General features: G+C 44.7%; 1 protein-coding gene across 1 annotated transcript in view; it reads left to right on the top strand.

Moving 5' to 3' along the window:
* The first annotated feature begins 2,049 nt into the window (after positions 1 to 2,049).
* LOC311111850 (nuclear factor of activated T-cells, cytoplasmic 3-like) overlaps positions 2,050 to 26,230 on the top strand; it is a 59,821-nt gene continuing 35,640 nt past the window's right edge. The window contains exon 1 of the mRNA XM_084154751.1: positions 2,050 to 2,238. Coding sequence (XP_084010877.1) covers positions 2,148 to 2,238 — 91 coding nt within the window. The 5' untranslated portion in view covers positions 2,050 to 2,147. The remainder of the gene's footprint in view (positions 2,239 to 26,230) is intronic.

Raw genomic sequence — 26,230 nt, 5'->3', positions numbered from 1 at the left:
CTCAAACAAGTATATTTTGTGATGGAATTCAATTTCGCCAGGTGATGGCATACAGTGAATGTCAATGAGGGTTACATGTAGTGAGTGCTTTTGCTTGGAAATTTAGACCACAGGAAATGTGACATTGCTTTCGCATGCATGTGTGAACTTCAGCGTCTGTACGCCCACATACGTCAAACAAAAACATTCTCTTGTTTTTTTCTTATCTTTGCTGTATATGTTATTTTTCACGAATATTCGATAAGAGGATTTTGTGTATGCAAGTGTTCTGTCTCATTTAGATATTATGATTATATATAAATATATATATATATAAATATTTCAGTGTGTACACTGTAACTTGTTGGTGACTGAGGGCTCTAGAGGCCAGGAGTGCATCGTGTTATTACGGCCCAATCAGTGCTGGACTGTCGCCACGAAAATCTAGTTAAGAGAGAAGGGTTGAAGGTTGTCTCTAATTTGGTTTAATCTAATGATGCACAGAATGGATGGCAGTGATACATTTAAAGGGATTGTGAAATCTGCTCAACACGAAAGGGTCAAAAGGTTTATTTGATCTGCAGGCCAGAAAAAATATCTGTATAGTCTATAGGGCAGGGTTCCCCAACTGGCGGTTGGTTTTATTTGTCCCCTCCCAAGTTTTCGGCTATTATTATTATTATTATTATTATTATTATTATTATTATTATTATTATTATTATTATTCTTTTTTATGTTGGTCAACACCAGCAAATCAGCTCCACGTGATTTTAATTGTGGAAATCTGTTTCAAATTATTCCCACGCATAATAGAGAGATACAGTATATGTGATCATATAAAAATGTAAGCAAGGTTTGAAATGATTATGTTTAAGTCAAATGTTATATCTGTTTGGGCTTCTTGTGGTCAATTTGCAGTCTACAAATTATTTATAATTATGTTCCGGCCCACTGACCATCCGCTCAAGAAAAAATTGGCCCGCGGCTGAATCTAGTTGATGATCCCTGCTATAGGGTATAGGATATATTGAACTAATCACCAAAGCAATGCATTCCAGGAAAGTGTGATGGCCTACTTAGTATAAGGACAGATTTAAATTCTATTGCATATGTCACAGACTTTATCACCGACATGCAGAATTATTGCATAGACCGTGGGGCAGTCTGTTGAATTCCTACAGTCCAATAGGCAACGTGAACACAGAACATTTAGTTAATTGAAGCCAGCATGGTCCGTTTTAACTGTAATTGTGTCCGGCAGAGATGTAGGCCAATAGTATATGAGAGCCTACATACGTTCAAAATAGGGATTGAGAAATTATAAATGAAAGGTCAAAAGGAAAATTAAAAAAAATGTGTGATGATCTCAGATAAAGTGTCACTTCATTCTGATTAAATCAGAGTAGGACAGCAGTTCTGTACATCTGGATAACTTTATTATTCGCTATAATAATGTAGGCCTAATAATAATTTCCTTTGCCACTGTCCATGTTGACGCAATGAACTTCAATATGAGATTTAACTACATATCCCAGGAGCTCTTGCCAGCCTTATCCGTGTTTGTGCGTGTGTGTGTGAGATAAATGTTTACTGTTCATTTCTGATTGTTTATTTCACTTTTGTGTATTATATATTTCGCTTGCTTTGGCAATGTAAACATATTGTATGTTTCCCATGCCAATAAAGCCCTTTGAGATGAATTGAGAGACAGAGCGTGCGTGCGCTCTGTTGTGTACCGGGGTTTGCTGACGTCACTGCTGGAACTGCCCTGTCACGCGCAGTTAGTAAAAGTTGGGATAGAAGGCGCTCGAGTGAGAGAAGAGAGTCAATTTTACAGACAACCTTGTCTGTCTTGTTGACACCAAACTGCGATAAATCAACTTGACGTTCGCAAGGACAAAAGAGTAGACTCGCTGTAGGACAATCAAAAGTTTAACGATCATTTTATTACCAAACGTCGCCGGGGAGGAAGAATAATTTTTGGATTTATAATCAAGGAAGAAAAACTAGTTCACGCGGGTCGATTGCTCGCTACAATTTTGATTTGCTAAATAAAACAAGTTTTGTTGTTTCAGTTAACGTTAGTTCTGTAAATGTTGTGACATTTAAAATACTATTTTGCATTAGCCGTCGTTCGAGTGACGGGTGAAGCCGAGCTGTCAACCCCGATGACTACTGCAAACTGCACTGGTAATGAGGAGCTGGACTTCAGGCTGATCTTCGGAGAGGACGGCCAACAGCAGTCGCTAGGCCCCGCAGGTTAGAATTTTCTCTTTGCCGCGAATACCCTGTAAACTTCTCTTGACGTAGAAGACTGCACAGATGCAATTACATTGCAAACAACAAGAACATTGCAGAAGCGGCATTGGTTGCAACAGCGTAGCTAATGTGAACAAGCTAGGGAATTTTCTGGCTGCAGAAAGTAGAATAAGTAGCCTAAACATCAACATTCGTCTTATTTCTATTTTTGTATGCAATTACACACGGACTTTTCACACAGTTAAAATATGGGGTTTTAGGAACGTGAGCCTACACAACAAACAAGCGCGCGACAGCAGCTGTCAAATAGCTGTGTCCTCATGCTAACTAGCTAATTCCCACAAAAAGTTGCAAAACTGTACTAAATAATGTATAAATAATATATTTAAATACTGCAGCACATGCTGAAATGTATGTGGCTTTTAACATAAAGAATAATGTAGCTAGCTAGAAATATATTTCAAAAGAGTAGCTTGGCAGCTGATTAGCTAAGATAGGTAGCTCACGAAAGGACACAGCTGTCAGTCATTCAGACACCTATAGCTTAGCAAGAATGCATTATACCTGCCTATCAGCTCTACTTGTTTCAAATATTCGCTCCAATCAATGCATTTTATTATCGATTAGCCTTAAGAAAACGAATTGAATAGGTTTTAAACAGCAATGCCAAGAACTTGGTAGCATTGGGAACGTCATATTGTAAGAAAGTTGACCATGCATGCATGTACAACTCTTCCACTTGTAACAAACTTGTTAGTGGTCCTGCAAGAGATGTTGATCATAATACTGAATAGAACTTAAAAAGTACAACAATTAGACATAAATAGCAATATAGTGAATGCAATAAATTAGTTATTAGTAATACAAGCAAGCAAATATTCTATATATTTTCCTGCTTAGTTTAAATGTTTGTCTGTTATTGTATTTCTAAATGACCTTCTCAGAAATTAAGAGGTTATTACATCAAGTAATATTACTGCCTATAACTATTTATTTGTAATGCAGATAAATGTGTAAGGTGTATGTTTAAATAAGGGTATTTGGTACGTTGACTATGCAGCTTGACAAAACACCATTACAACAATAAACAACACAATAAATGAAACTGAATTAATAAACTGAAACAATACATTTCCCAGTATATAAGACATCTCACAACCTAGGCTATACAGGTTTTTTTGTGTAATGTCTTTGGCCAAAAAGTCCAAAGACATCCAATAACCGTGTCACCCTGCTGCCATTTCAATCATCTCTGCAGATTGTGCCCAGTTTGCTGGCCACAGGGGCCCAATCCAGTATTTGACTCTCACAAATAGAGGTGTGTGTGTTTGTGAGAAGGTGGTGGTTCATATCAGCATCTGTCAGTGTGACCAGGTGTGCAGAGAAAGAACCAGATCTGTGGAATTCTGGTGAAGCATCATGCAACAAGATTCTATTTGTGTTTTGTTTGTGTATTTTGGACGGTTGTTTTGGAAACATGACTAGACAAGGGGTTTAACCATTCTGAGACAAGAGAAGACAAGCAAGCTGCCATTCATTCATTCATAACCATAGATCTAGGAGTTCCATGCTATTTAAAAAAAAACATCTCTCTTTCACCTACAGTTGAAGTCGGAAGTTTACATACACCTTAGCCAAATACATTTAAACTCAGTTTTTCACAATTTCTGACGTTTAATCCTAGTAAAAATTATCTGTCTTAGGTCAGTTAGGATCACCACTTTCTTTTAAGAATGTGAAATGTCAGAATAATGGTATAAATAATTATTTATTTCAGCTTTAATTTATTTCATCACATTCCCAGTGGGTCAGATGTTTACATACACTCAATTATTATTTGGTAGCATTGCTTTTAAATTGTTTAACTTGGGTCAAACGTTTCGGGTAGCCTTCCACAAGCTTCCCACAATAAGTTGGGTGAATTTTGTCCCATTCCTCCTGACAGAGCTGGTGTAACTGAGTCAGGTTTGTAGGCCTCCTTGCTCGCACATGCTTTTTCAGTTCTGCCCACAAATTGTCTATAGGATGAGGTCAGGGCTTGGTGATGGCCACTCCAATACCTTAACTTTGTTGTCCTTAAGCCATTTTGCCACAACTTTGGAAGTATGCATTTGAAAGACCCATTTGCGACCAAGCTTTATCTTCCTGACTGATGTCTTGAGATGTTGCTTCAATATATCCACGTAACTTTTCCTCCAAACATAAAGATGGTCATTATGGGCAAACAGTTCTATTTTTGTTTCATCAGACCAGAGGACATTTCTCCAAAAAGTACGATCTTTGTCCCCATGTGCAGTTGCAAACCGTAGTCTGGCTTTTCAATGGCGGTTTTGGAGCAGTGGCTTCTTCCTTGCTGAGCGGCCTTTCAGTTATGTCGATATAGGACTTGTTTTACTGTGGATATAGATACTTTTGTACCTGTTTCCTCCAGCATCTTCACAAGGTCCTTTGCTGTTGTTCTGGGATTGATTTGCACTTTTCGCCTCAAAGTACGTTCATCTCTAGGAGACAGAACGCGTCTCCTTCCTGAGCGGTATGACTGCTGCGTGGTCGGATGGTGTTTATACTTGCGTACTATTGTTTGTACAGATGCACATGGTACCTTCAGGCGTTTGGAAATTGCTCCCAAGGATGAACCAGACTTGTGGAGGTCTACAATCTTTTTTCTGAAGTCTTGGCTGATTTTCTTTTGATTTTCCCATGATGTTAATCAAGAGGCACTGAGTTTGAAGGTAGGCCTTGAAATATATCCACAGGTACACCTCCAATTCACTCAAATGATGTCAATTAGCCTATCAGAAGCTTCTAAAGCCATGACAACATTTTCTGGAATTTTCCAAGCTGTTTAAAGGCACAATCAACTTAGTGTATGTAAACTTCTGACCCACTGGAATTGTAATACAGTGAATTATAAGTGAAATAATCTGTCTGTAAACAATTGTTGGAAAAATTACTTGTCATGCACAAAGTAGATGTCCTAACCGACTTGCCCAAACTATAGTTTGTTAACAAGACATTTGTGGAGTGGTTGAAAAACAAGTTTTAATGACTCCAACCTAAGTGTAAGTAAACTTCCGACTTCAACTCTAGCTAGAATTCATGCTTGGATTCTGTGAAACTAAGAGAAGCACAACTGGATACTGTTTTAATTCAAACCCTGAATTCTGTGTAGGGCGAATGCATCTTCCATTTTATCTTGAAAGCTTGATTACCGGTTTTCATTAAATAGGGCCAATGTCTGCAGAGTTAGACAGAGTTAAGCCTAGCTCTGCCCTTTTCATGAAGCTATGGCAAAACTATGAATCCAAGGCTTGGCTAGTCCTCGCTCATCCACAATCAATTTTTCCCTAGATTATAAGAAGACTAATTTGGAGACGAGTAGGAAAAAGTGCTTTTGGAATAAGCGTAGGAATAAAAGCGCCACTGTGGTTTTAATCTGGTTGGACTGTGTGCCTTGGCCTGTATGGCCAGTGCCTGTTCACATTAATAACTGGAGTGGAACACGGAGACACAAAACCAGAGTAACGGTGAGTTGAACGGTATGGCACCAAGTTGAATTGCTCTCTCTCTCTCCCTTTCTCTCTCTCTCTCTCCCTTTCTCTCTCTCTCTCCCCCTTTCTCTCTCTCTCTCCCCCTTTCTCCCCCTTTCTTTCTCTCTCTCTCTCTCTCTCTCTCTCTCTCTCTCTCTCTCTCTCTCTCTCTCTCTCTCTCTCTCTCTCTCTCTCTCTCTCTCTCTCTCTCTCTCTCTCTTCCTCAGCCCTAGCCTCACTCACACAAGTCAGGGCTCGCTAGAACAACCTGGAGCACCTCTATTTCCTTCATTTTTTAAAATGTTGTTGCTTGAACTAGGCTGCTCTCAAAGAATTGGGCTATTATGTGATTATTAATGGGGTTTCCTCAGATAAAAAAAAAAAAGTAACTATGAACCCAGAAAAATAGCACAGCAGATTCTCCATCCTCTCAAATAGAACAGTACGCTATACCCTAGTTATAGGTAGTGACAGACATTTTATTCTATCAGTCACACTGAATCCCGTCAGTAAGGTATGTAGTACCCAACTGTTTGTTTACATAGCCTAATTGAATAGTAAACATTAGTGTAAGAACTATTGTAAAAAACACACAAACCTATGGAGTCTAGACACACCCCATTTGTTAACTTTTTAATCTGACCTCTACCGCAGTAGGTCTTACCTCTGTGTATAAACGTGTGATTAAGAAGACTGCACTGTGCCACGCTTTCTCTCTCTCTCTCTCTCTCTCTCTCTCTCTCTCTCTCATCTCTCTCTCTCTCTCTCTCTCTCTCTCTCTCTCTCTCTCTCTCTCTCTCTCTCTCTCTCTCTCTCTCTCTCTCTCTCTCTCTCTCTCTCCTCTCTCTCTCTCTCTCTCTCTCTCTCTCTCTCTCTCTCTCTCTCTCTCTCTCTTCCTTCCTTCCCCCAAAGGCGTTATTGCCATGGGAAACGTGTTTACATTACCAAAGCAAGTGAAATAAACAAAACTGAGAAGACACAAAACAACAGATTAGAATTTAACAGTAAATATTGCACTCAAAAAGGTTTAAAAAAAGATATACATTTCTTCTATTTTCAGCTATGTACAGTGTTTTAGCAATGGGCAAATAGTTGTAGTACGAATAGTAGGGGAAGATAAATAAACAGATAATATATTAGTGGTATTTATAATGTTGTTTGTGCTCCCTTTTCTCATGGCAACGGGCTACACATCTTGCTGATGGGATTGCAGACAGGTATTTTGCCTAACAGATATGGAGTTTATCAATGTTTGATTTGTTTTGAAATGCTTTGTGGGTGTGATCTGTGGGAAATATGTCTCTCTAATGTGGTCATACATTTGGCAGGAGGTTAGGAAGTGCAGCTCAGTTTCCACCTCATTTTGTGGGCAGTGGGCACATAGGCAGACCTGGCTCTGTGATTTGAAGGAGTCAGGCGCAGGAGGGTAAATCACAGAATACAGAGTTAATTCTGTAGTACACAGTTACGCTGGATAGCGTCAACAGTCCAGTGCGCAAAACAGGCACACTGGAACAAATACAGCCACACAGGGAAAATATACCCCGGCAATACAAAGTACAGGTAGCTCCACCGAGCTACACTCATCTCACATGAAACAATCACCCACAAGGACAAGTGGGCAGAGGGAACACTTATACATGTACTAATGAAGGGAATATGAACCAGGTGTGTGTAATTGACAAGACAAGACAAGACAAATGGAATGATGAGATTGAGCGGCAGTGGCTAGAAGGCCGGTGACGACGAACGCTGAAGCCTGCCCGAACAAGGAGGGGAGGCAGCTTCGGAGGAAGTCGTGACCGTACCGCCCCCCCTTGACGCGCAGCTCCAGCAGCGCGCCGACCCCGGCCTCAGGACAGTGTGGAGCAGGGCGAGCCGGATGGCGACGGTGGAAATCAGGCAACAGGGAGGGATCGCGGATATCCCTCAACGGGACACAGCACCGTTCCCCCCACCCAATGCCTCGAATCCAGGATGGTACGGATGGAGTACGCTGGGGCCCCCTTCATGTCCAGAGGAGACGGAGGGACCTCCCGCACCTCAGACTCCTGGAGTGGACCAGCCACCAATGGCCTGAGGAGAGACACATGGAACGAGGGGTTAATACGGTAAACGGGGGAGTAATAACCTATAGGTAACCTCGTTAATTCTCCTCAGGACTTTGAAAGGCCCCACAAACCGCGGGCTCAGCTTCCGGCAGGGCAGGCGGAGGGGCAGATTCCGGGTCGAGAGCCAGACCCGATCTCCCGGTACGAAGACCGGGGCCTTACTGCGGTAGCGGTCAGCGTTGGCCTTCTGACAACGCACAGCGTATTGGAGGTGGACGTGGGCAGCGTCCCACGTCTCCTCCGGGCGCCGAAACCAGTCATCCACCGCAGGAGCCTCGGTCTGGCTCTGGTGCCACGGTGCCAGAACCGGTTGGTAACCTAAAACACATTGGAATGGTGTTAGGTTAGTGGAGGAGTGACGGAGAGAGTTCTGGGCATATTCGGCCCATGGCAAGAACACCGACCACTCCCCCGGCCGGTCCTTGTAGTAGGACCGCAGGAACCTACCCACATCCTGATTTACCCATTCCACCTGCTCATTAGACTCGGGGTGGAAACCAGAGGTCAGGCCTTCCAGACCTCGGATGTGAACTGGGGACCTCAGTCAGACACTATATCCTCTCGTACCCCGTAGTGCTGGAAGACGTGTGTAAACAGGGCCTCTGCAGTTTGCAGGGCCGTGGGAAGACCGGGAAGAGGAAGGAGGCGGCAGGCCTTGGAAAAGCAGTCCACAACGACCAGGATGGTGGTGTTACCTTGGGAGAGGGAAAGATCAGTCAGGAAATCAACACTCAGGTGAGACCATGGTCGTTGTGGAACTGGTAAAGGTTGTAACCTACCCGCTGGGAGGTGCCTAGGTGCCTTACTCTGGGCACACACCGAGCAGGAGAACACATACACCCTCACGTTCGTAGCCAAGGTAGGCCACCAGTACCTTTCGGTCAGGTAGCGCACTGTACGACCAATACCTGGGTGACCAGAGGAGGGTGACGTGTGTGCCCAGTAGATCAGACGATCACGGATAAGAGCAGGCACGTACTGCAGCCCAGCTGGACACTGAGGTGGATATGGCTCTGTGCGTAACGCTTGCTCTAATCCGCGTCCATCGCCCATACTATCGGTGCCATAATGCAGGAGGCTGGGAGTATGGGGGTGTTGTCTCTGGGCCTCTCCTCTGTGTCATACAGCTGTGACAATGCCTCTACCTTCACGTTCTTCGTACCCGGGATGTATGATAGTTTGAAATCAAACCGGGTGAAGAATATGGCCCACCTGGCCTGGCGAGGATTCAGCCTCCTCGCTGCCTGGATGTACTCCAGGTTACGGTGGCCCGTTCAGACGAGGAAAGGGTGTTTCGCCCCTTCGAGCCAATGCCTCCACACGGTCAGGGCTCTGACAACAGCCAACAGCTCCCGATCACCAACGTCGTAGTTCTGCTCCGCCTGGCTGAGCTTCTTAGAGAAGAATGCACAAGGGCGGAGCTTGGGTGGCGTGCCCGAGCGTTGAGACAGGACAGCGCCTATCCCTACCTCGGACGCATCCACCTCCACTACGACAGTAGTGATGGATCGGGGTGGGCCAGAACTGGGGCTGAGGTGAACAGACCCCTCAGGTTACTGAAAGCCCTGTCAGCCTCAGCAGACCAGCGGAGCCGGGACGGCCCACCCTTCAACAGAGTATAAAGGTCATTTTCCAACAGTCGGGTCAGCACTTTGCAAACCAGGGACACGTGCTCGGCACGCGTAGTGGAATACACCAGAATGTCATTGTTGTAGACCACTACACCGCGACCAAGCATGTCCCGAAACACCTCGTTCACAAAGGACTGGAAGACGGATGGAGCATTCATCAAACCGTAGGGCATCACCGGGTATTCATAATGCCCCGTGGTTGTGCTGAATGCTGTCTTCCACTCATCCCTCTCTCGAACACGTACCAGGTTGTACGCACTCCTGAGATCGAATTTGGTGAAGAAGCGCGCCCCATGCATTGACTCGATCACTGAAGGAGTGAGGGGGCAAGGATAACTAAATCTTATTGTCTCCTTGTTCGGTGGTCGATAATCCATTTTTCTTCAGAAAAACTAAACTTGAGGAGGCTGGTGAAGTGGAAGGACGTGTATATACCCCTGGCGCAGGGACTCGGTGACGTATGTTTTCATAGCCTCTGTTTCAGCCTGGACAGGGGATACACATGACTCCTGGGAGGCACAGCGTCTACCCGGAGGTTTATCGCGCAATCCCCCGCCTGATGAGGTGGTAACTTGGTTGCCTGCGTTTTAGAAAACGCGTGCGCCAAATCGAAGTATTCGGGGGTAATGCGCACGTTGGAGGTACTGTCTGGACTTTCCACCGTGGTTGCACCAACGGAAACACAGAGACACCTACCCTGACACTCTCGCGACCACCACGTGAGAACCTTCTGCGGCCATGAGAAGGTGGGGTTGTGGAGTGCTAACCAAGGGATACCTAATACCACAGGGAAAGCAGGAGACTCAATAATAACAAAAAAAGTGACTTGCTCGCAACGGGTCTAGTGGGAAATCATGGTGACTGGTGCTGTAACTTCCCTAACAAAACTGGACCCTAATGGTCGACTATCGTGCTCTCGTGGGGAGTGGAATGGATAGGGGAACTAATGAAATGCCTAAACTGTGTGAGATGCCCTGTCCATAAAGTTGCCAGCTGCGCCTGAATCGACTAGCGCGTTACACTGGGGAACTAACATGTGTTCAGGAAAGTAGATGGGTAGGGTACAGTGTGCAGCAGAGGGCTCTGAACGAGTGTGGGTGTTCGATACCTGGGGTGATGCGTGAAATGGAGCGGCAGTGGCTAGAAGGCGGGTGACGACGAATGCCTGCCCGAACAAGGAGGGGAGGCAGCTTCGGAGGAAGTCGTGACAAAGACAGGCTATGGCGGCCACTCTCAATAATAAGGCTATGCTCACTGCGTCTGTACATAGTCAAGGATGTTCTTAATTTTAGGTCAGTCACAGTGGTCAGGTATTCTGCCACTGTGTACTCTCTATTTAGGGCCAGATAGCGTTCCAATTTGCTCCGTTTTTTGGTTGAGTCTTTCCAGTGTGTCAAATAGTTATCTTTTTGCTTTCTCATAAATTCGTTCGGTCTAATTATGTTGCTGTCCTGGGGCTCTGTGGAGTCTGTTTGTGTTTGTGAACAGAGCCCCAGATCCAGCTGGCTGAGGGGACTCTTCTCTAGGTTCGTATCTCTGTAGGTGAGGGTTTTGTTTCTCTCACTCTCTCTCTCTCTCTCTCTCTCTCTCTCTCTCTCTCTCGTGATTTGTTGTTCAGGAAATGTAGTTCCCTTTGAAGTGAGGCATTCCAGTGAGTGCTGTAGTGAAAGGCATTAGCCTAACTCAGTCAGTGCTGAAGGGTTTTCCCCCACTACTGTAGGCCTACAACCGTGTTGAATGGAAGAGGGAAAGTCCTTCAAATCTAATAACAATTGACAGAATGTTCAACTCTACTGCCAGGATTAGGCCTAGGCTGTAGTCGAAAGTAGCAACCTGTCATTTTGACAAGGTTATTAATTTAAAGGCATATTCACTTCTCACTGAAACTTGAGAGTAGTGGGAATAGGCTATAGATGTACTGTAATATGGTTGCTTTTTTTTCTTACGATATTTAAGAAACACATTGTTACTCTTTTTCTATCCCTAGCTAGTGTGCTCATGTGGTATTGAGCGAGGCTGTGTACAGTGAAAAGTGAAGACCTAACACCAAACCTTTTTAGGGCCTTTTGACTCTGTCTGCCTGTCATGGCCATCTGACACAAAAGGTGTCATAGAGAAGGTGGCTGGAGGTAAGGGGTCATGGACACAAGTAAGGCCCCATTGGGTGGCAGTCTAGAGGTGGTGTCAGTGAGGGGGTAATAGTGGGTTGAACAGTATGAGTGTGGTAGAGGGGGAAAAGTGTCTCTCTCTGGGTTGTAGAGGAGTAAGGCCTAGCAGATACAGTAAAGGTGTCTGGCACAGTGCCCAGACATGCCATGTGGGCTTCAGATGGCATTGCAATGACAGAGGGGAGCGGGGCAGTGGCCGGCTCTCTCCCTCCCTGCTGTTAAGGGGAACAGGGAAAGGTTCTGTCTCGCTCTCTTTCTTTTCTTTCTCTTTCCCTTTTTCAAGCCTCCGTTTTTGTCTCCTTTCTGTCTCTTTCTCTGTCTTCTGGTCCTTTTTCTCTCACATCCGGCGGCCTGTCTGGCAGCTCTGGGTCTGTCATCATCATACCACCTCAGAGCTGTGCAAGCCTCAACAAGGACCATGCATGCTTCCTCTCTTCTCTTCTCCCTCCCTCCTCCCATGAAGGATATGGGAGACCACAATTTGTTTCCGTCTAAGAGAGAGCCTGATCTAGACTAATGAAATCTCCAGATGTTGGTAATCTTGGCGTACACTAACTGTAATCAGGTTTGATTTGTCATTGGTGTAAGCTTGTACATCGGTTGACATGTTGGTACGTTATAGAGTGGAATTTGTACAGAGTTTGATGTTGTAATGTAGTATTGCATCATAGCTAAAACCCAGTGAAGAAATCAACTAAGTGACAGTCTGTCATTTTTTTGAGGAGATCTGTTGCTCTTGACTTTTAGTTTGTTCTTGTGCTTGCCCCAGCTTCATCTGTCTGGACTTGACTCCTGGCTCTGTCTGTCTCAGTCGTGGGAAAGACTGAAATTACATCGCTCTCATGGTGGACTATTTTGGGCTCTCCGAGAGAGTGGCAGAGGGCAGCAGGCGGCAGGTTTCAGACAGCTCTGTTAGATCAGGAGTCCCCCAGCAGCAGGCAGGTCTGAAGCTGTCCAGTCCACAGAGCAACACCGCTTCACCGTTACCGTTTAGCGGGAGCTAGGAGCGGAAGAATGTTGTGCGCCACGTCAACAGGTGAGTGACTGTGTGTCCGACTCCCAGACTCTGGCCAGATGTGTGTGTTGTGGGGGTGTAACCGGCTCAGATGAGGGACTGTGTCTGTGTTGCAGGACCCTTACCAAGTGTGTCTGGAAGACTAACAATGTATCAAGTAAAACATTACAAAGCATTATTTAGTTTTCTCTCATTTTGTAAAGTTTTCCTATGTATGTGAAAAATGAGTCACATTCATGCCTATAACCAAGGTTAAACTGAGTGCTGTAGACTTAAAGCTGCAATCTGTAACTTTTTGGGCGACCCGACCCAATTCACATAGAAATATGTGTTATAGATCTAATTCTCATTGAAAGCAAGTCTAAGAAGCGGTAGATCGGTTCTATGTGTGCTATTTTTATGCTTCTCTTTCTTTTTATTTTATTTTTATTGTATTTATTTTTTAGTCATTTAGCAGACGCTCTTATCCAGAGCGACTTACAGGTAGTGAGTGCATACATTATTATAAAAATAAAATAAAAATCATACTGCCCCCCCGTGGGAATCGAACCCACAACCCTGGCGTTGCAAACGCCATGCTCTACCAACTGAGCTACATCCCTGCCGGCCATTCCCTCCCATACCCTGGACGACGCTGGGCCAATTGTGCGCCACCCCATGGGTCTCCCAGTCGCGGCCGGCTACGACAGAGCCTGGATACGAACCAGGATCTCTAGTGACACAGCTAGCACTGCGATGCAGTGCCTTAGACCACTGCGCCACTCGGGAGTTCTTAAGTTTATTTTTTGCGTATTTCACTTTCAGTTTTATACACCAAATTCAAACAGCTGAAAATACAATATTTTTGTTTATGGAAAATATATTTCACAGAGCTTTAAATAGTACAATGATTCTCTACACTATACTTGCTTGTTTTGTCACATAAACTGAAATTAAGCGAACTATTAGAACTTTATACATTTACATTTACATTTTAGTCATTTAGCAGACGCTCTTATCCAGAGCGACTTACATGAGCAATTAGGGTTAAGTGCCTTGCTCAAGGGCACATCGACAGATTTTTCACCAAGTCGGCTCGGGGATTAGAACCAGCGACCTTTCGGTTACTGGCACAACGCTCTTAACCACTAAGCTACCTGCCACCCATATAATAATTAATAATAATAATAATAATTATAATAATAATAATAATAATATGCCATTTAGCAGACGCTTTTATCCAAAGCGACATACAGTCATGCGAGCATACTTTTTTCTTTTGTGTATGGGTGGTCCCGGGGATCGAACCCACTACCTTGGCGTTACAAGCGCCGTGCTCTACCAGCTGAGCTACAGAGGACCACTTTAGCAACCAGGAAATGGCGGAGCAATTTCTGCATAGTGCACCTTTAAACATACTATAACTACTAATACTACAGTTTCAACTGCTGTGTATTGTACTCTATGCAGGACCCCACATGTTTAAAGGACATTAGGTATTTGGGGCATATGTAGCCTATCTCTGTTCAGTGGAGCACACAGCTTAGAGTGAGAGGGTTTAACAGTTTGGTAGCCAGCAGTGAACCCTGGTTGGATTAGCTAACACTTTGAGGAGATGTGGGCTATTTGGCCAGGTGGTGCCCCCACCCCCTAACCCTCCAGAGTGGACAGTGTGGAGCTGAGCTGAGGGGGTCTGGCCAGGAGGAGCCCTGGTCTGGAGTGGTGAGAGAGATGTTTGTTTCCCAGGGTGAGGCACGAACAGCTATGTGTGGCATCTGTCTACTTTAAATTGAGTGTAACTGAAGCTACCACTGGCCATGCTGCACTGTATCAACATTCAGGGGAAGAAGAGAGAGAGTTGTTGAACTCTTGCATTTCGGTTTTCCCCCCCTCCCTGTCCCGTAGCTGTATTGCACTGGGCTCAGTAAGAGCTGCTGCTGCTGGATCCCAGTTTATTCTAGGCTGTGCCTCTAAGCCCTGTTTCAGTCAGTGGCTACTCTGCCCCACCTGTTTTGAGCCCCACCTGTTTTGCATGTTATTTTGGCATTAATACGTGTCACATATCAGTTTGCAACAATGTATTATTATTATAATATTTTTTTACAAATTAAGCTGCATACAACCATAGCCTCTTTTTTGCTTTCTTGAGTAAGGCAGCTCCAAAATGCAGGTGTTTCAGCCTAGCTCTGCTTTCTGTAGTGGTGGGGCAGCCAGCGGAAAATACGGAGTGTAGGGGTTGGTAATGTTCTCTAGTTGCGCTGTGATTGGCTCAGTGTTCTGTCACTCATGAGGACACTACTTCACCACCAAATCTAAGGGTATAGCTCGAAAATTCAAGCCCCTTGGGTGCTGCCATAGAGTTACATTAGAGGTACCCATCCAAGAAGGCTCAAGATCATTGGCCACAGATAAAATGATGTCAAATCACGTTAAATCTACAGCAGCTTTGATTGGACTGATCATGTCAACATCATACTTTCAAAATCTTAGCTAGCAAGCTAGCAGTCATCATCATAAATCAAGTCAACAATCTACTGGCAAATCCTTTTTAATCCTTGTCATGTGAAGATAAATAATGAAGAGAAATTATAGATAAAACGTATCGGTGCTCATTGGCCATTGGACATAAACATTATGCCCAATATTGGCATTACCCTCTGCTCTACAGTTGTTCTCAATTCAACATACATTTATTCTGTTTGGATATATTTGATGATGGTGCATCATTTGATTTGAAGTTAACTAAAAAACATTGAACGTTTTTTGTTTCTCACAAAATGTGTGGGAAAGTTTGGGCTTGTGATCAATTTATGACCTGTCAACTTATTTCGATATGGTTTGATGTCAGTAGCCTGTTGATGAGTAACACTTTCTGATTGTTTGGGGAAAACCATGCTACTTAGGCCTACATTTCAGTGTAGTTAATTTGCGTAACATGATGATGCAAGCCTTCTACAACTATCTGTGTAGTGTCTAGTGGATAGGGGGCCTTTGATAATTAAATTAAAATAGCCTTGATGAAGCTAATGTGAAATATAAATGTCAGTTTGTTTATCTACCCTCTGGCATTTAACATGGCCTTGTGGGTGTGCAGAGAAAGATCTCAGTGATTGAGCAAGGGTTCCCTTCCACTTTACAAGCCTCCAGACAGAGGCAGCATGGCCGTATCTCCACCCAGGGACACTGCACTTCCTTCTCACGGTCCCGAAGGTCCCCCTCCACCTCTTCCTTCTCCACTCCATGGTTGCACAATTTACTCTGAGGGCCAGCAGCTTACTGCTGCTGTTACAGTTGTGTAATTAAGCTGAGAGGAGGAGGGACATCATCACTAGTGACTGTGACTGGGGAGGAGAAGGATATTACATACAGTATTATGATGTTATTACATATTATATTCCTATTATACTGTATGATAAATAATACATATTATGATATGAGTCTGTTAGGGTCTCTGGGCTGAGACAGGATGTAAGGGATGCTGAGATAGTGAAGGACTCCTAATGCAGTAGGCCTTTGTCTTCATCTACTGAGCTCCACCTTGAAGTTGTTTTGTCAACTGACTGTGTAACAGTTGTTGACAGAGTTTTTTATTTATAGGAGACAAACAAATATTGTTGTCGAATTTCAATGTGATTACTTAGCACTAAGAGGTGTGCGCACATTCTGGGGCCACCCCATCCTTTCACACTGTATTTTGGCAGTTAGATAATATACCTATTCAGTTCAGTCTCTCTGCACTTTCCCAGTTTGCAAATGTCAACCCAGATTTCTCTCTCATGTGCACAGTCACAGTTATTCTCTCACTCCCGCACAGTATTTCTCTCCTCTCTGCTCTCTCCCTCGCTTTCACTATCCTCTCTCTCCCTCGCTCTCTCCCCCCTGTCTCTATCCCATCCCCCCTCTCTTTCTCTGGATCAGGCATATGCACAGTCAGCCCGGACAGGCATATTGTTTAAATGTCACCCTGGCTGGGATGTGCTGTGAGCAGAGCAGTAGCCACTGATGTTATCTATCTCCCCTGGGTTACTGCAGGCCGCTGGGCTGTGTTAGCGTCATTACTGCGTTTGCGGCTCAAAGGACAATCATCTAATATACTGTAGCTAGGGGTCACTGCTCATACTGCCTGACCACTGTTAACCAATGGATGCAGCTTGCAGTTTGACAGTCAGTGACCAACCACGGTTAACTGTATAAAGCCTATTGGTACATAGACAACTGGATAAATATATGTGATGTGAAAATATAAATACCTAGGCCTATATAAAAATAAAACAAACATTTTTGCAAAAGGGAATTCCCTGTCTTATGTGACTAATATTAAACTGATGAAATAAGTAAACTAAAATGAGTTTAAATGCTATAGTAGGCTATATGAATAGCCTTTGTCTGTGAACCTATTGCACTGGGGGCTTTTTAATTCAGGTGGCCACTCTCATTGTTTATCCTTATAATGTTATCATTGCATGAGATGCTTTATTTATCTAACAAACGTGTTAGCGTTAGCTAAGCCAGCCATCAGGTTCATTGGGTCTCGATGGTGCCGGATGTACTACTTCATACCGTTTCAGACCAACATCAAAAGTATGGATTATATCCCTCACGCTCCGCATAGGTTGAGTAATAACAACATCAAAGTCACGCCAGTGCGAAGCCTACTATCCTATCAAATCTTCTATCAAATAAATGGTAGATTAGGCCTACCTAGACCTGTACTGCACAAGTTATGTACAGCCCATCACAAAATGGAGTGGCAGGTAGCCTAGCAGTTAGAGCGTTGGGCCAAATCAAATCAAATCAAATGTTATTGGCCACATGCGCCGAATACAACAGGTGCAGACATTACAGTGAAATGCTTACTTACAGCCCTTAACCAACAGTGCATTTATTTTTAATAAAAAAGTAGAATAAAACAAAAAAGTGTTGAGAAAAAAAGAGCAGAAGTCAAATAAAATAACAGTAGGGAGGCTATATATACAGCCATGTTTAGCTGTTCAGGAGTCTTATGGCTTGGGGGTAGAAGTCTTTTGGACCTAGACTTGGCACTCCGGTACCGCTTGCCGTGCGGTAGCAGAGAGAACAGTCTATGACTAGGGTGGCTGGAGTCTTTGACAATTTTGAGGGCCTTCCTCTCACACCGCCTGGTATAGAGGTCCTGGATGGCAGGAAGCTTGGCCCCAGTGATGTACTGGGCCGTACGCACTACCCTCTGTAGTGCTTTGCGGTCGGAGGCCAAGCAGTTGCCATACCAGGCGGTGATGCAACCAGTCAGGATGCTCTTGATGGTGCAGCTGTAGAATTTTTTTGAGGATCTGAGGACCCATGCCAAATATTTTCAGTCTCCTGAGGGGGAATAGGCTTTGTCGTGCTCTCTTCACGACTGTCTTGGTTGTTATCCTGGCACCACATGGCCAGGTCTCTGACCTCCTCCCTATAGGCTGTCTCATCGTTGTCGGTGATCAGGCCTACCATTGTTGTGTCATCGGCAAACTTAATGATGGTGTTGGAGTCATGCCTGGCCATGCAGTCATGGGTGAACAGGGAGTACAGGAGGGGACTGAGCACGCACCCCTGAGGGGCCCCCGTGTTGAGGATCAGTGTGGCAGATGTGTTGTTACCTACCCTTACCACCTGGGGGCGGCCCGTCAGGAAGTCCAGGATCCAGTTGCAGAGGGAGGTGTTTAGTCCCAGGATCCTTAGCTTAATGATGAGCTTTGAGGGCACTATGGTGTTGAATGCTGAGCTGTAGTCAATGAATAGCATTCTCACGTAGGTGTTCCTCTTGTCCAGGTGGGAAAGGGCAGTGTGGAGTGCAATAGAGATTGCATCATCTGTGGATCTGTTGGGGCGGTATGCAAATTGGAGTGGGTCTAGGGTTTCTGGGATAATGCTGTTGATGTGAGCCATGACCAGCCTTTCAAAGCACTTCATGGCTACAGACGTCAGTGCTACGGGTCGGTAGTCATTTAGGCAGGTTATCTTAGAGTCCTTGGGCACGGGGACTATGGTGGTCTGCTTGAAACATGTTGGTATTACAGACTCAGTCAGGGACATGTTGAAAATGTCAGTGAAGACACTTGCCAGTTGGTTAGCACATGCTCGGAGTACACGTCCTGGTAATCCGTCTGGCCCTGCGGCCTTGTGAATGTTGACCTGCTTAAAAGTCTTACTCACATCGGCTACGGAGAGCGTGATCACATAGTCATCCGGAACAGCTGGTGCTCTCATGCATGCTTCAGTGTTGCTTGCCTCGAAGCGAGCATAGAAGTGGTTTAGCTCGTCTGGAAGTCTTGTGTCACTGGGCAGCTCGCAGCTGTGCTTCCCTTTGTAGTCTGTAATAGTTTTCAAGCCCTGCCACATCCGACGAACGTCAGAGCCGGTGTAGTACGATTCAATCTTAGTCCTGTATTGACTCTTTGCCTGTTTGATGGTTCGTCGGAGGGCATAGCGGGATTTCTTATAAGCGTCCGGGTTAGAGTCCCGCTCCTTGAAAGCGGCAGCTCTACCCTTTAGCTCAGTGCGGATGTTTCCTGTAATCCATGGCTTCTGGTTGGGGTATGTACGTACGGTCACTGTGGGGACGACATCATCGATGCACTTATTGATGAAGCCAGTGACTGATGTGGTGTACTCCTCAATGCTATCTGAAGAATCCCGGAACATGTTCCAGTCTGTGCTAGCAAAACAGTCCTGTAGCTTAGCATCTGCGTCATCTGACCACTTTTTTATTAACCGAGTCACTGGTGCTTCCTGCTTTAGTTTTTGCTTATAAGCAGGAATCAGGAGGATAGAGTTATGGTCAGATTTGCCAAATGGAGGGCGAGGGAGAGCTTTGTATGCGTCTCTGTGTGTGGAGTAAAGGCGGTCTAGAGTTTTTTTTTTCCTCTGGTTGCACATTTCACATGCTGGTAGAAATTAGGTAGAACTGATTTAAGTTTCCCTGCATTAAAGTCCCCGGCCACTAGGAGCACTGCCTCTGGATGACCGTGTTCCTGTTGACTTATGACCTTATACAGCTCATTCAGTGCAATCTTAATGCCAGCATTGGTTTGTGGTGGTAAATAGACAGCTATGAAAAATCTAGATGAAAACTCTCTTGGTAAATAGTGTGGTCTACAGCTTATCATAAGATACTCTACCTCAGGCGAGCAAAACCTCGAGACTTCCTTAGTATTTGATTTTGTGCACCAGCTGTTGTTTACAAATATACACAGACCGCCACCCCTTGTCTTACCGGAGTCAGCCGTTCTATCCTGCTGATGTAGCGTATAGCCCGCTAGTTATATGTTGTCCATGTCGTCGTTCAGCCACGACTCGGTGAAACATAAGATATTACAGTTTTTAATGTCCCGTTGGTAGGATAACCGTAATCTTAAATCATCCAATTTATTCTCAAATTATTGAAGATTGGCTAATAGGATTGATGGGAGCGGCAGTTTACTCGCTCGCCATCGGATCCTTACAAGGCACCCCGACCTACGTCCACGATATCTCTGTCTCTTCCTCATGCGAATGACGGGGATTTGGGCCTTGTCGGGTGTCTGTAGGATATCCTTCGCGGCTGCCTCGTTGAAGAAAAAATCTTTGTCCAATACGAGGTGAGTAATCGCTGTCCTGATATCCAGAAGCTCTTTTTGGTTATAAGAGACGATGGCAGAAACATTATGTACAAAATAAATGACAAATAATGCAGAAAAACACACATAATAGTACAATTGGTTAGAGGGCTGTAAAACAGCAGCCTTCTTCTCCGGCGCCATTATTTTATCAATCAGTTGCCAAAAGTTCGCTGGTTCGAGTAAAATGTGTCAATCTGTCGACGTGCCCTTGAGCTGTATCAATATGGCTGACCCTGTAAAACAACACATTTCACTGCACCTATCCATTGTATGTGACAATAAAACATATTTAAAACAAAATATTTAGCAATTTTCTATTTCTATATATCTCCTTTGCTATTTTTGTCTCGGTCTCTCTCCCCCCTCTCTCTTTCCCTCCCCCTCCCACACACGTAGCCGACATACAGAGTTCAACGGGAGGTTTGAGGCATCCCCACCCCTCCCCCCTCTAGTCAGCGTTGAGGGCCACAGGTGTAGGCCAGCCCTACTAACACTAATATACGGTACAGTATGTGTGCCGTGTGCGTCACAGCCTCTGTGTTTAGAAATGGGGGCAGGTGGCCAGCCAGGCAGGCAGGCAGCTCAGTTCTCGGAAAGGCAGAACAGAAAGGAAGAAATTAAATGTCACTATCCAGGGAGTCACTATTGTCTGATAATGATGATACAGTTGAAGTCAGAAGTTTACATACACCTTAGCCAAATACATTTAAACTCAGTTTTTCACAATTCCTGACATTTAATCCTAGTAAAAATGCCCTGTCTTAGGTCAGTTAGGATCACCACTTTATTTTAAGAATGTGAAATGTCAGAATAATTGTAGAGAGAATGATTTATTTAAGCTTTTATTTCTTTCATCACATTCCCAGTGGGTCAGAAGTTTACACACACTCAATTAGTATTTGGTAGCATTGCCTTTAAATTGTTTAACTTGGGTCAAACGTTTCAGGTAGCCTTCCACAAGCTTCCTACAATAGGTTGGGTGAATTTTGGTCCATTCCTCCTGACAGAGCTGGTGTAACTGAGTCAGGTTTGTAGGCATCCTTGCTCGCACACGCTTTTTTAATTCTGCCCACACATTTTCTATAGGATTTGAGGTCAGGGCTTTGATGGCCACTCCAATACCTTGACTTTGTTATCCTTAAGCCATTTTGCCACAACTTTGGTAGTATGCTTGGGGTCATTGCCCATTTGGAAGACCCATTTGCGACCAAGCTTTAACTTCCTGACTGATGTCTTGAGATGTTGCTTCAATATATCCACATAATTTCCTTCCTCATGATGCCATCTATTTTGTGAAGTGCACCAGTCCCTCCTGCAGCAAAGCACCCCCACAGCATGATGCTGCCACCCCCATGCTGCACAGTTGGGATGGTGTTCTTCATCTTGCAAGTACCCCCTTTTTCCTCCAAACATAACGATGGTCATTATGGCCAAACAGTTCTATTTTTGTTTCATCAGACCAGAGGACATTTCTCCAAAAAGTGCGATCTTTGTCCCCATGTGCAGTTGCACACCGTAGTCTGGCTTTTTTATGGCGGTTTTGGAGCAGTGGCTTCTTCCTTGCTGAGCGGCCTTTCAGGTTATGTCGATATAGGACTTGTTTTACTGTGGATATAGATACTTTTTGTACCTGTTTCCTCCAGTATCTTCACAAGGTCCTTTGTTGTTGTTCTGGGATTGATTTGCACTTTTCGCACCAAAGTACATTCATCTCTAGGAGACAGAACGCGTCTCCTTCCTGAGCAGTATGACGGCTGCATGGTTCCATGGTGTTTATACTTGCGTACTATTGTTTGTACAGATGAACGTGGTACCTTCAGGCGTTTGGAAATTGCTCTCATGGATGAACGAGGTCCAAAAAATAAAATCTGAGCTCCTGGCTGATTTTCTTTTGATTTTCCCATGATGTCAAGCAAAGAGGCACTGAGTTTGAAGGTAAGCCTTGAAATACATCCACAGGTACACCTCCAATTGACTTAAATGATGTCAATTAGCCTATCAGAAGCTTCTAAAGCCATGACATCATTTTCTGGAATTTTCCAAGCTGTTTAAAGGCACAGTCAACTTAGTGTATGTTCACTTCTGACCCACTGGAATTGTGATACAGTGAATTATAAGTGAAATAATCTGTCTGTAAACAATTGTTGGAAAAATTACTTGTGTCATGCACAAAGTAGATGTCCTAACCGACTTGCCAAAACTATAGTTTGTTAAAAAGAAATTTGTGGAGTGGTTGAAAAACGAGTTTTAATGACTCCAACCTAAGTGTATGTAAACTTCCGACTTCAACTCTATATCAAATCCAAGGCATTATTTCATAATTTGACCAAAATCCAAACCATTGAATAATGGTTATAATTGTGTAACGATGTGTAATTATGCTATTACAGACGGTAATAAAATACTATTTGCTTATTAAAAATACTGCTGCAAAACGTTGAGGGTAGATAGATGGCCTTTTATTACAGTAAGTAACAGGAATGATGGGCTAGAAATGGACTGTTCTTTATGTTATTTCAGAGGTGGTTGGAGGGCTAATAGTAGTCAATACCAGTCCTGCTTCAGTCAGTGAGTCCACCAGTGTTCCAGCCCCTGGCTCTCTGTTAGTCAGCAGCTCTTGAGGAGAGTAGAAAGGAGATCCAGGCCCTGTACGAAGCCCAGTGTGCAGGAGGTCTAAACAGAGACGTGTCTAATCAACCTGCCTGGACACACAAAGGGAACCCAGGGTTAGGTTACTACTGTTACCTCCAGCCCTCACACACACTGACTGAGCCCTGTGTGGCGCAGGTGGCTCTGGAGGACAGGTAGAGTGCACGTACGTACGCACTGACTCGTGCATGAGCGCATGCACACACAGCACAGGTGTAGCAGCACAGAGAAAAAGGGTCAATGAAAGAGCAGTTCATGGTGATGGATTTGTCACCAGAGAGAGAGAGAGAGAGAGAGGACAAGAGAGCAGTAGATCCCCTTACTATAACCGGAGGCTGTTTCTTAGGACATGATGTGTGTCAGTAATAATGACCAGAGGACCCACTCCAGGCCAGGGTAGACCGCGAGGAGAGCCTGTGCCGGGGAAGGAGAGGAGAGGAGGCGTGGGCGGCCAGGCAGGTCGAGATCACCTCTGAGGCCTCTTAGCTGGGGCCGCCCGTCAGGTTGCCTGGGGATGGTGGAGAACGCAACATGGATGACCCTGGGTTGTGTCACGGAGAAGCCTATATCGCCTATAGCAAAACTTCTCGTTAACTCCACTGCCAGGCGATTTCCAGCTATTATTAGCTTAGGAACAGCAAAGCCTCTTAGGGCTCTTTATTTAACCGGATCGGCAGTGATGTGGGGGCACTTCAGTTGTGTATGACGCAATCCTCTTGCTGCCTGTCAGGAGTGGAGGAGAGGAGAAAAGAGGAGAGGAGAGGAGGAGACGAGAGGAGAAAAGAGGAGAAAAGAGGAAAGGAGAGGAGGAGAAGAGAGGAGAAAAGAGGAAAGGAGCAGGGGCCTCAGGCCAGACCAGACCAGGCCAGACCAGGAGTAGAGTAAAGCAGCTGTGCTTTCTATTCATTGTCTGGTTAGATTATGAGATGTTCTGATGAGATAAAGGAGAGCTTTCAACTCATCTGACCTCATCTCTTACCAGGAACTTGTCCATTTCCAGAGGACTGACTCATATCTCGTATGAGGCTCCGTCAATGTCATAAATCATAGATCCAGTAATTCAACCTTTGAGCATGTGGGTCGGTGTGTGTGTGCGCGTGTGCGTGCATACGTGTGTTGGCCTGAGTGTGTGTGTGTGTGTGTGAGGGACTTTTAATTATAGTGTGTTAATATAATGGTCCTAAAACAGGGACAGGAGGGGTGTGGTCATGTTGACCAGCTTTCTTAGACCTGTCTGCTCCACATGCATCCCCGGCTACCCTTTCCTCCTTCCCCCCTCTCCTCCTCCTGAGAGCAGGTGGTTGGGGTCTGGCACTGACAGGGTGCTTTCCCCCCAGATGAGCCCCCACGCCAGGTATTAGGTGGCGGTCCAGTGGGCTAATCTGGTCCCAGAGAGGGGTGTGAGCCAGGGCACCCGGTCCACTCCACTCCTCCCACCCCCCTGCCTCCCCCCAGAAGTCCCCCCCCCCCCCCAGCCCCATCACTCTTCTCTCCCTTCCCCTTCTGTCTTTCTCTCTCAACCCTCCCCCTCTCTGTCTATAAACCTCTCTCCCCCCCTCCTCCCCCTAGAAGACCGTCCAGTGTGATGAAACCGTGGCATTAACAGGAGGGTTTCAGATCAGTCATCTGAGGAGGCTGGAGGAGCTGGTGGAGGCCTGATAAAGAGGCCAAGAGGATTTCCACATCATAAAACATACACCTAATTAGCTCTTAGACTGGTCAGGCAGAGCATTTAGACACACCTTCACTCACATACAGACTGTAGCCTATATATGCTGTATACAGTAGAGTCAGACTTCACAGGCCTTTCCAATGCCATGTGGAAGTAGCACAATGATGAGAATTTTGACAGTATCTAGGTTTCCATTAGATTGGCGATAGATTTTCATACGGATATTCTAAAATCCACATTTTCCCGCCAAAGATGTGTTTCCATCAAATTGACTTGTTGCAAGTAAAAGGCTGTGCGTGATGTAGCGCACATAAAAATGACTTTTGAGATTCAATTCTCATGTACCGCATTAAAAAAAAACTAGTTAAATGGGTTTCCATGGCATTTTAAACTATACTGATGGTTTTGTTACAAAAATGTTTGCGTTATATAGGGAATTGTGCCCCAAGGTTTCCGTTTGGAAAATGTGGTTCCGGACATTTGACCGGCAACATTTTCATTTACCCGGACATTTGAGAAATGTACCAGACTGCATATGCATATGGGTGCGTAACCTGATTAGGGCTAACACCCACGGTGCTTAGAATGACAGAAATAACATTTAGAATATGGTAATTAATATTAACAAAACATGCAAGCCGAGGATGCAACAATGTATGGTCCTTCCTAACGAATTCTGATGTGCACTTTGAACATGTTAGAATAACTGTCCACATTTACTGTATCTTTCCTCATCCAACAAGACGAGTAACGAACAGCAAAATCATCACACACCATATCATCGTTTGACTCAACGTTTACTTCAACATAATGGTTGTTAAATCAATATATTTGCATGAAGGCATTTCCACCGCCATTTCCCACATAATTAATTTGACAGACCCCAAAAGATCCCATCTGGCCTAGCGTATTTTGTTTTGTCGACATTTTGAAAGTTTACTGACAAATTTGCTGTTTCCATCAGGCCTGTCATTTAAAAAAATATACCTGACATGTACTTTTACTCACATAAATAGGTTGGATGGTAACCTGGTTAGTGGTAAGGCACCTATCTGTCGGTTATTGTGATACATTATTTTGTAGACAGTTCTTGATTGAATAAAAAAAAAGAGCCCTTAATAAGAACCAGAAGACCTTTAATGTCCCACTGCTGGGCAAATTGGATTGAGATCAGATGGCTTCACTGCTTCCTTTGCTAATTAGCTCATGTGTTGTGTCTGACTCTATTCTAGCTGTATCTCTGTCAGTGGTCACACACACAGACAAGACAGGGAGATGACCATTTCTCTGTCTTTCTCTCCTGCATCTGCACTCTCTCTCTCTCCTCTCTCTCTCTCTCTCTCTCTCTCTCTCTCTCTCTCTCTCTCTCTCTCTCTCTCTCTCTCTCTCTCTCTCTCTCTCTCTCTCTCTCTCTCTCTCTCTCTCTCTCTCTCTCTCTCTCTCTCTCTCTCTCTCTCTCTTTCTCTTTCTCTTTCTCTTTCTCTCGTCTCTCTTCATTGAGTGAGCGATGTTAATGAACTGAGCTGGCAGCCTGCAGTGTGGTAGGGTTGAGTATTAATTGATGGCTGGCCATGCCACCTCACTCATTTAGAACAGCATTTAAATGAGGGGGGGATGTGAA

The sequence above is a fragment of the Coregonus lavaretus genome, assembly GCF_964263955.1.
Source record: "Coregonus lavaretus genome assembly, chromosome: 37".
Lineage (NCBI taxonomy): Eukaryota > Metazoa > Chordata > Actinopteri > Salmoniformes > Salmonidae > Coregonus > Coregonus lavaretus.
This window is presented reverse-complemented; position numbering and strand designations above follow the sequence as displayed.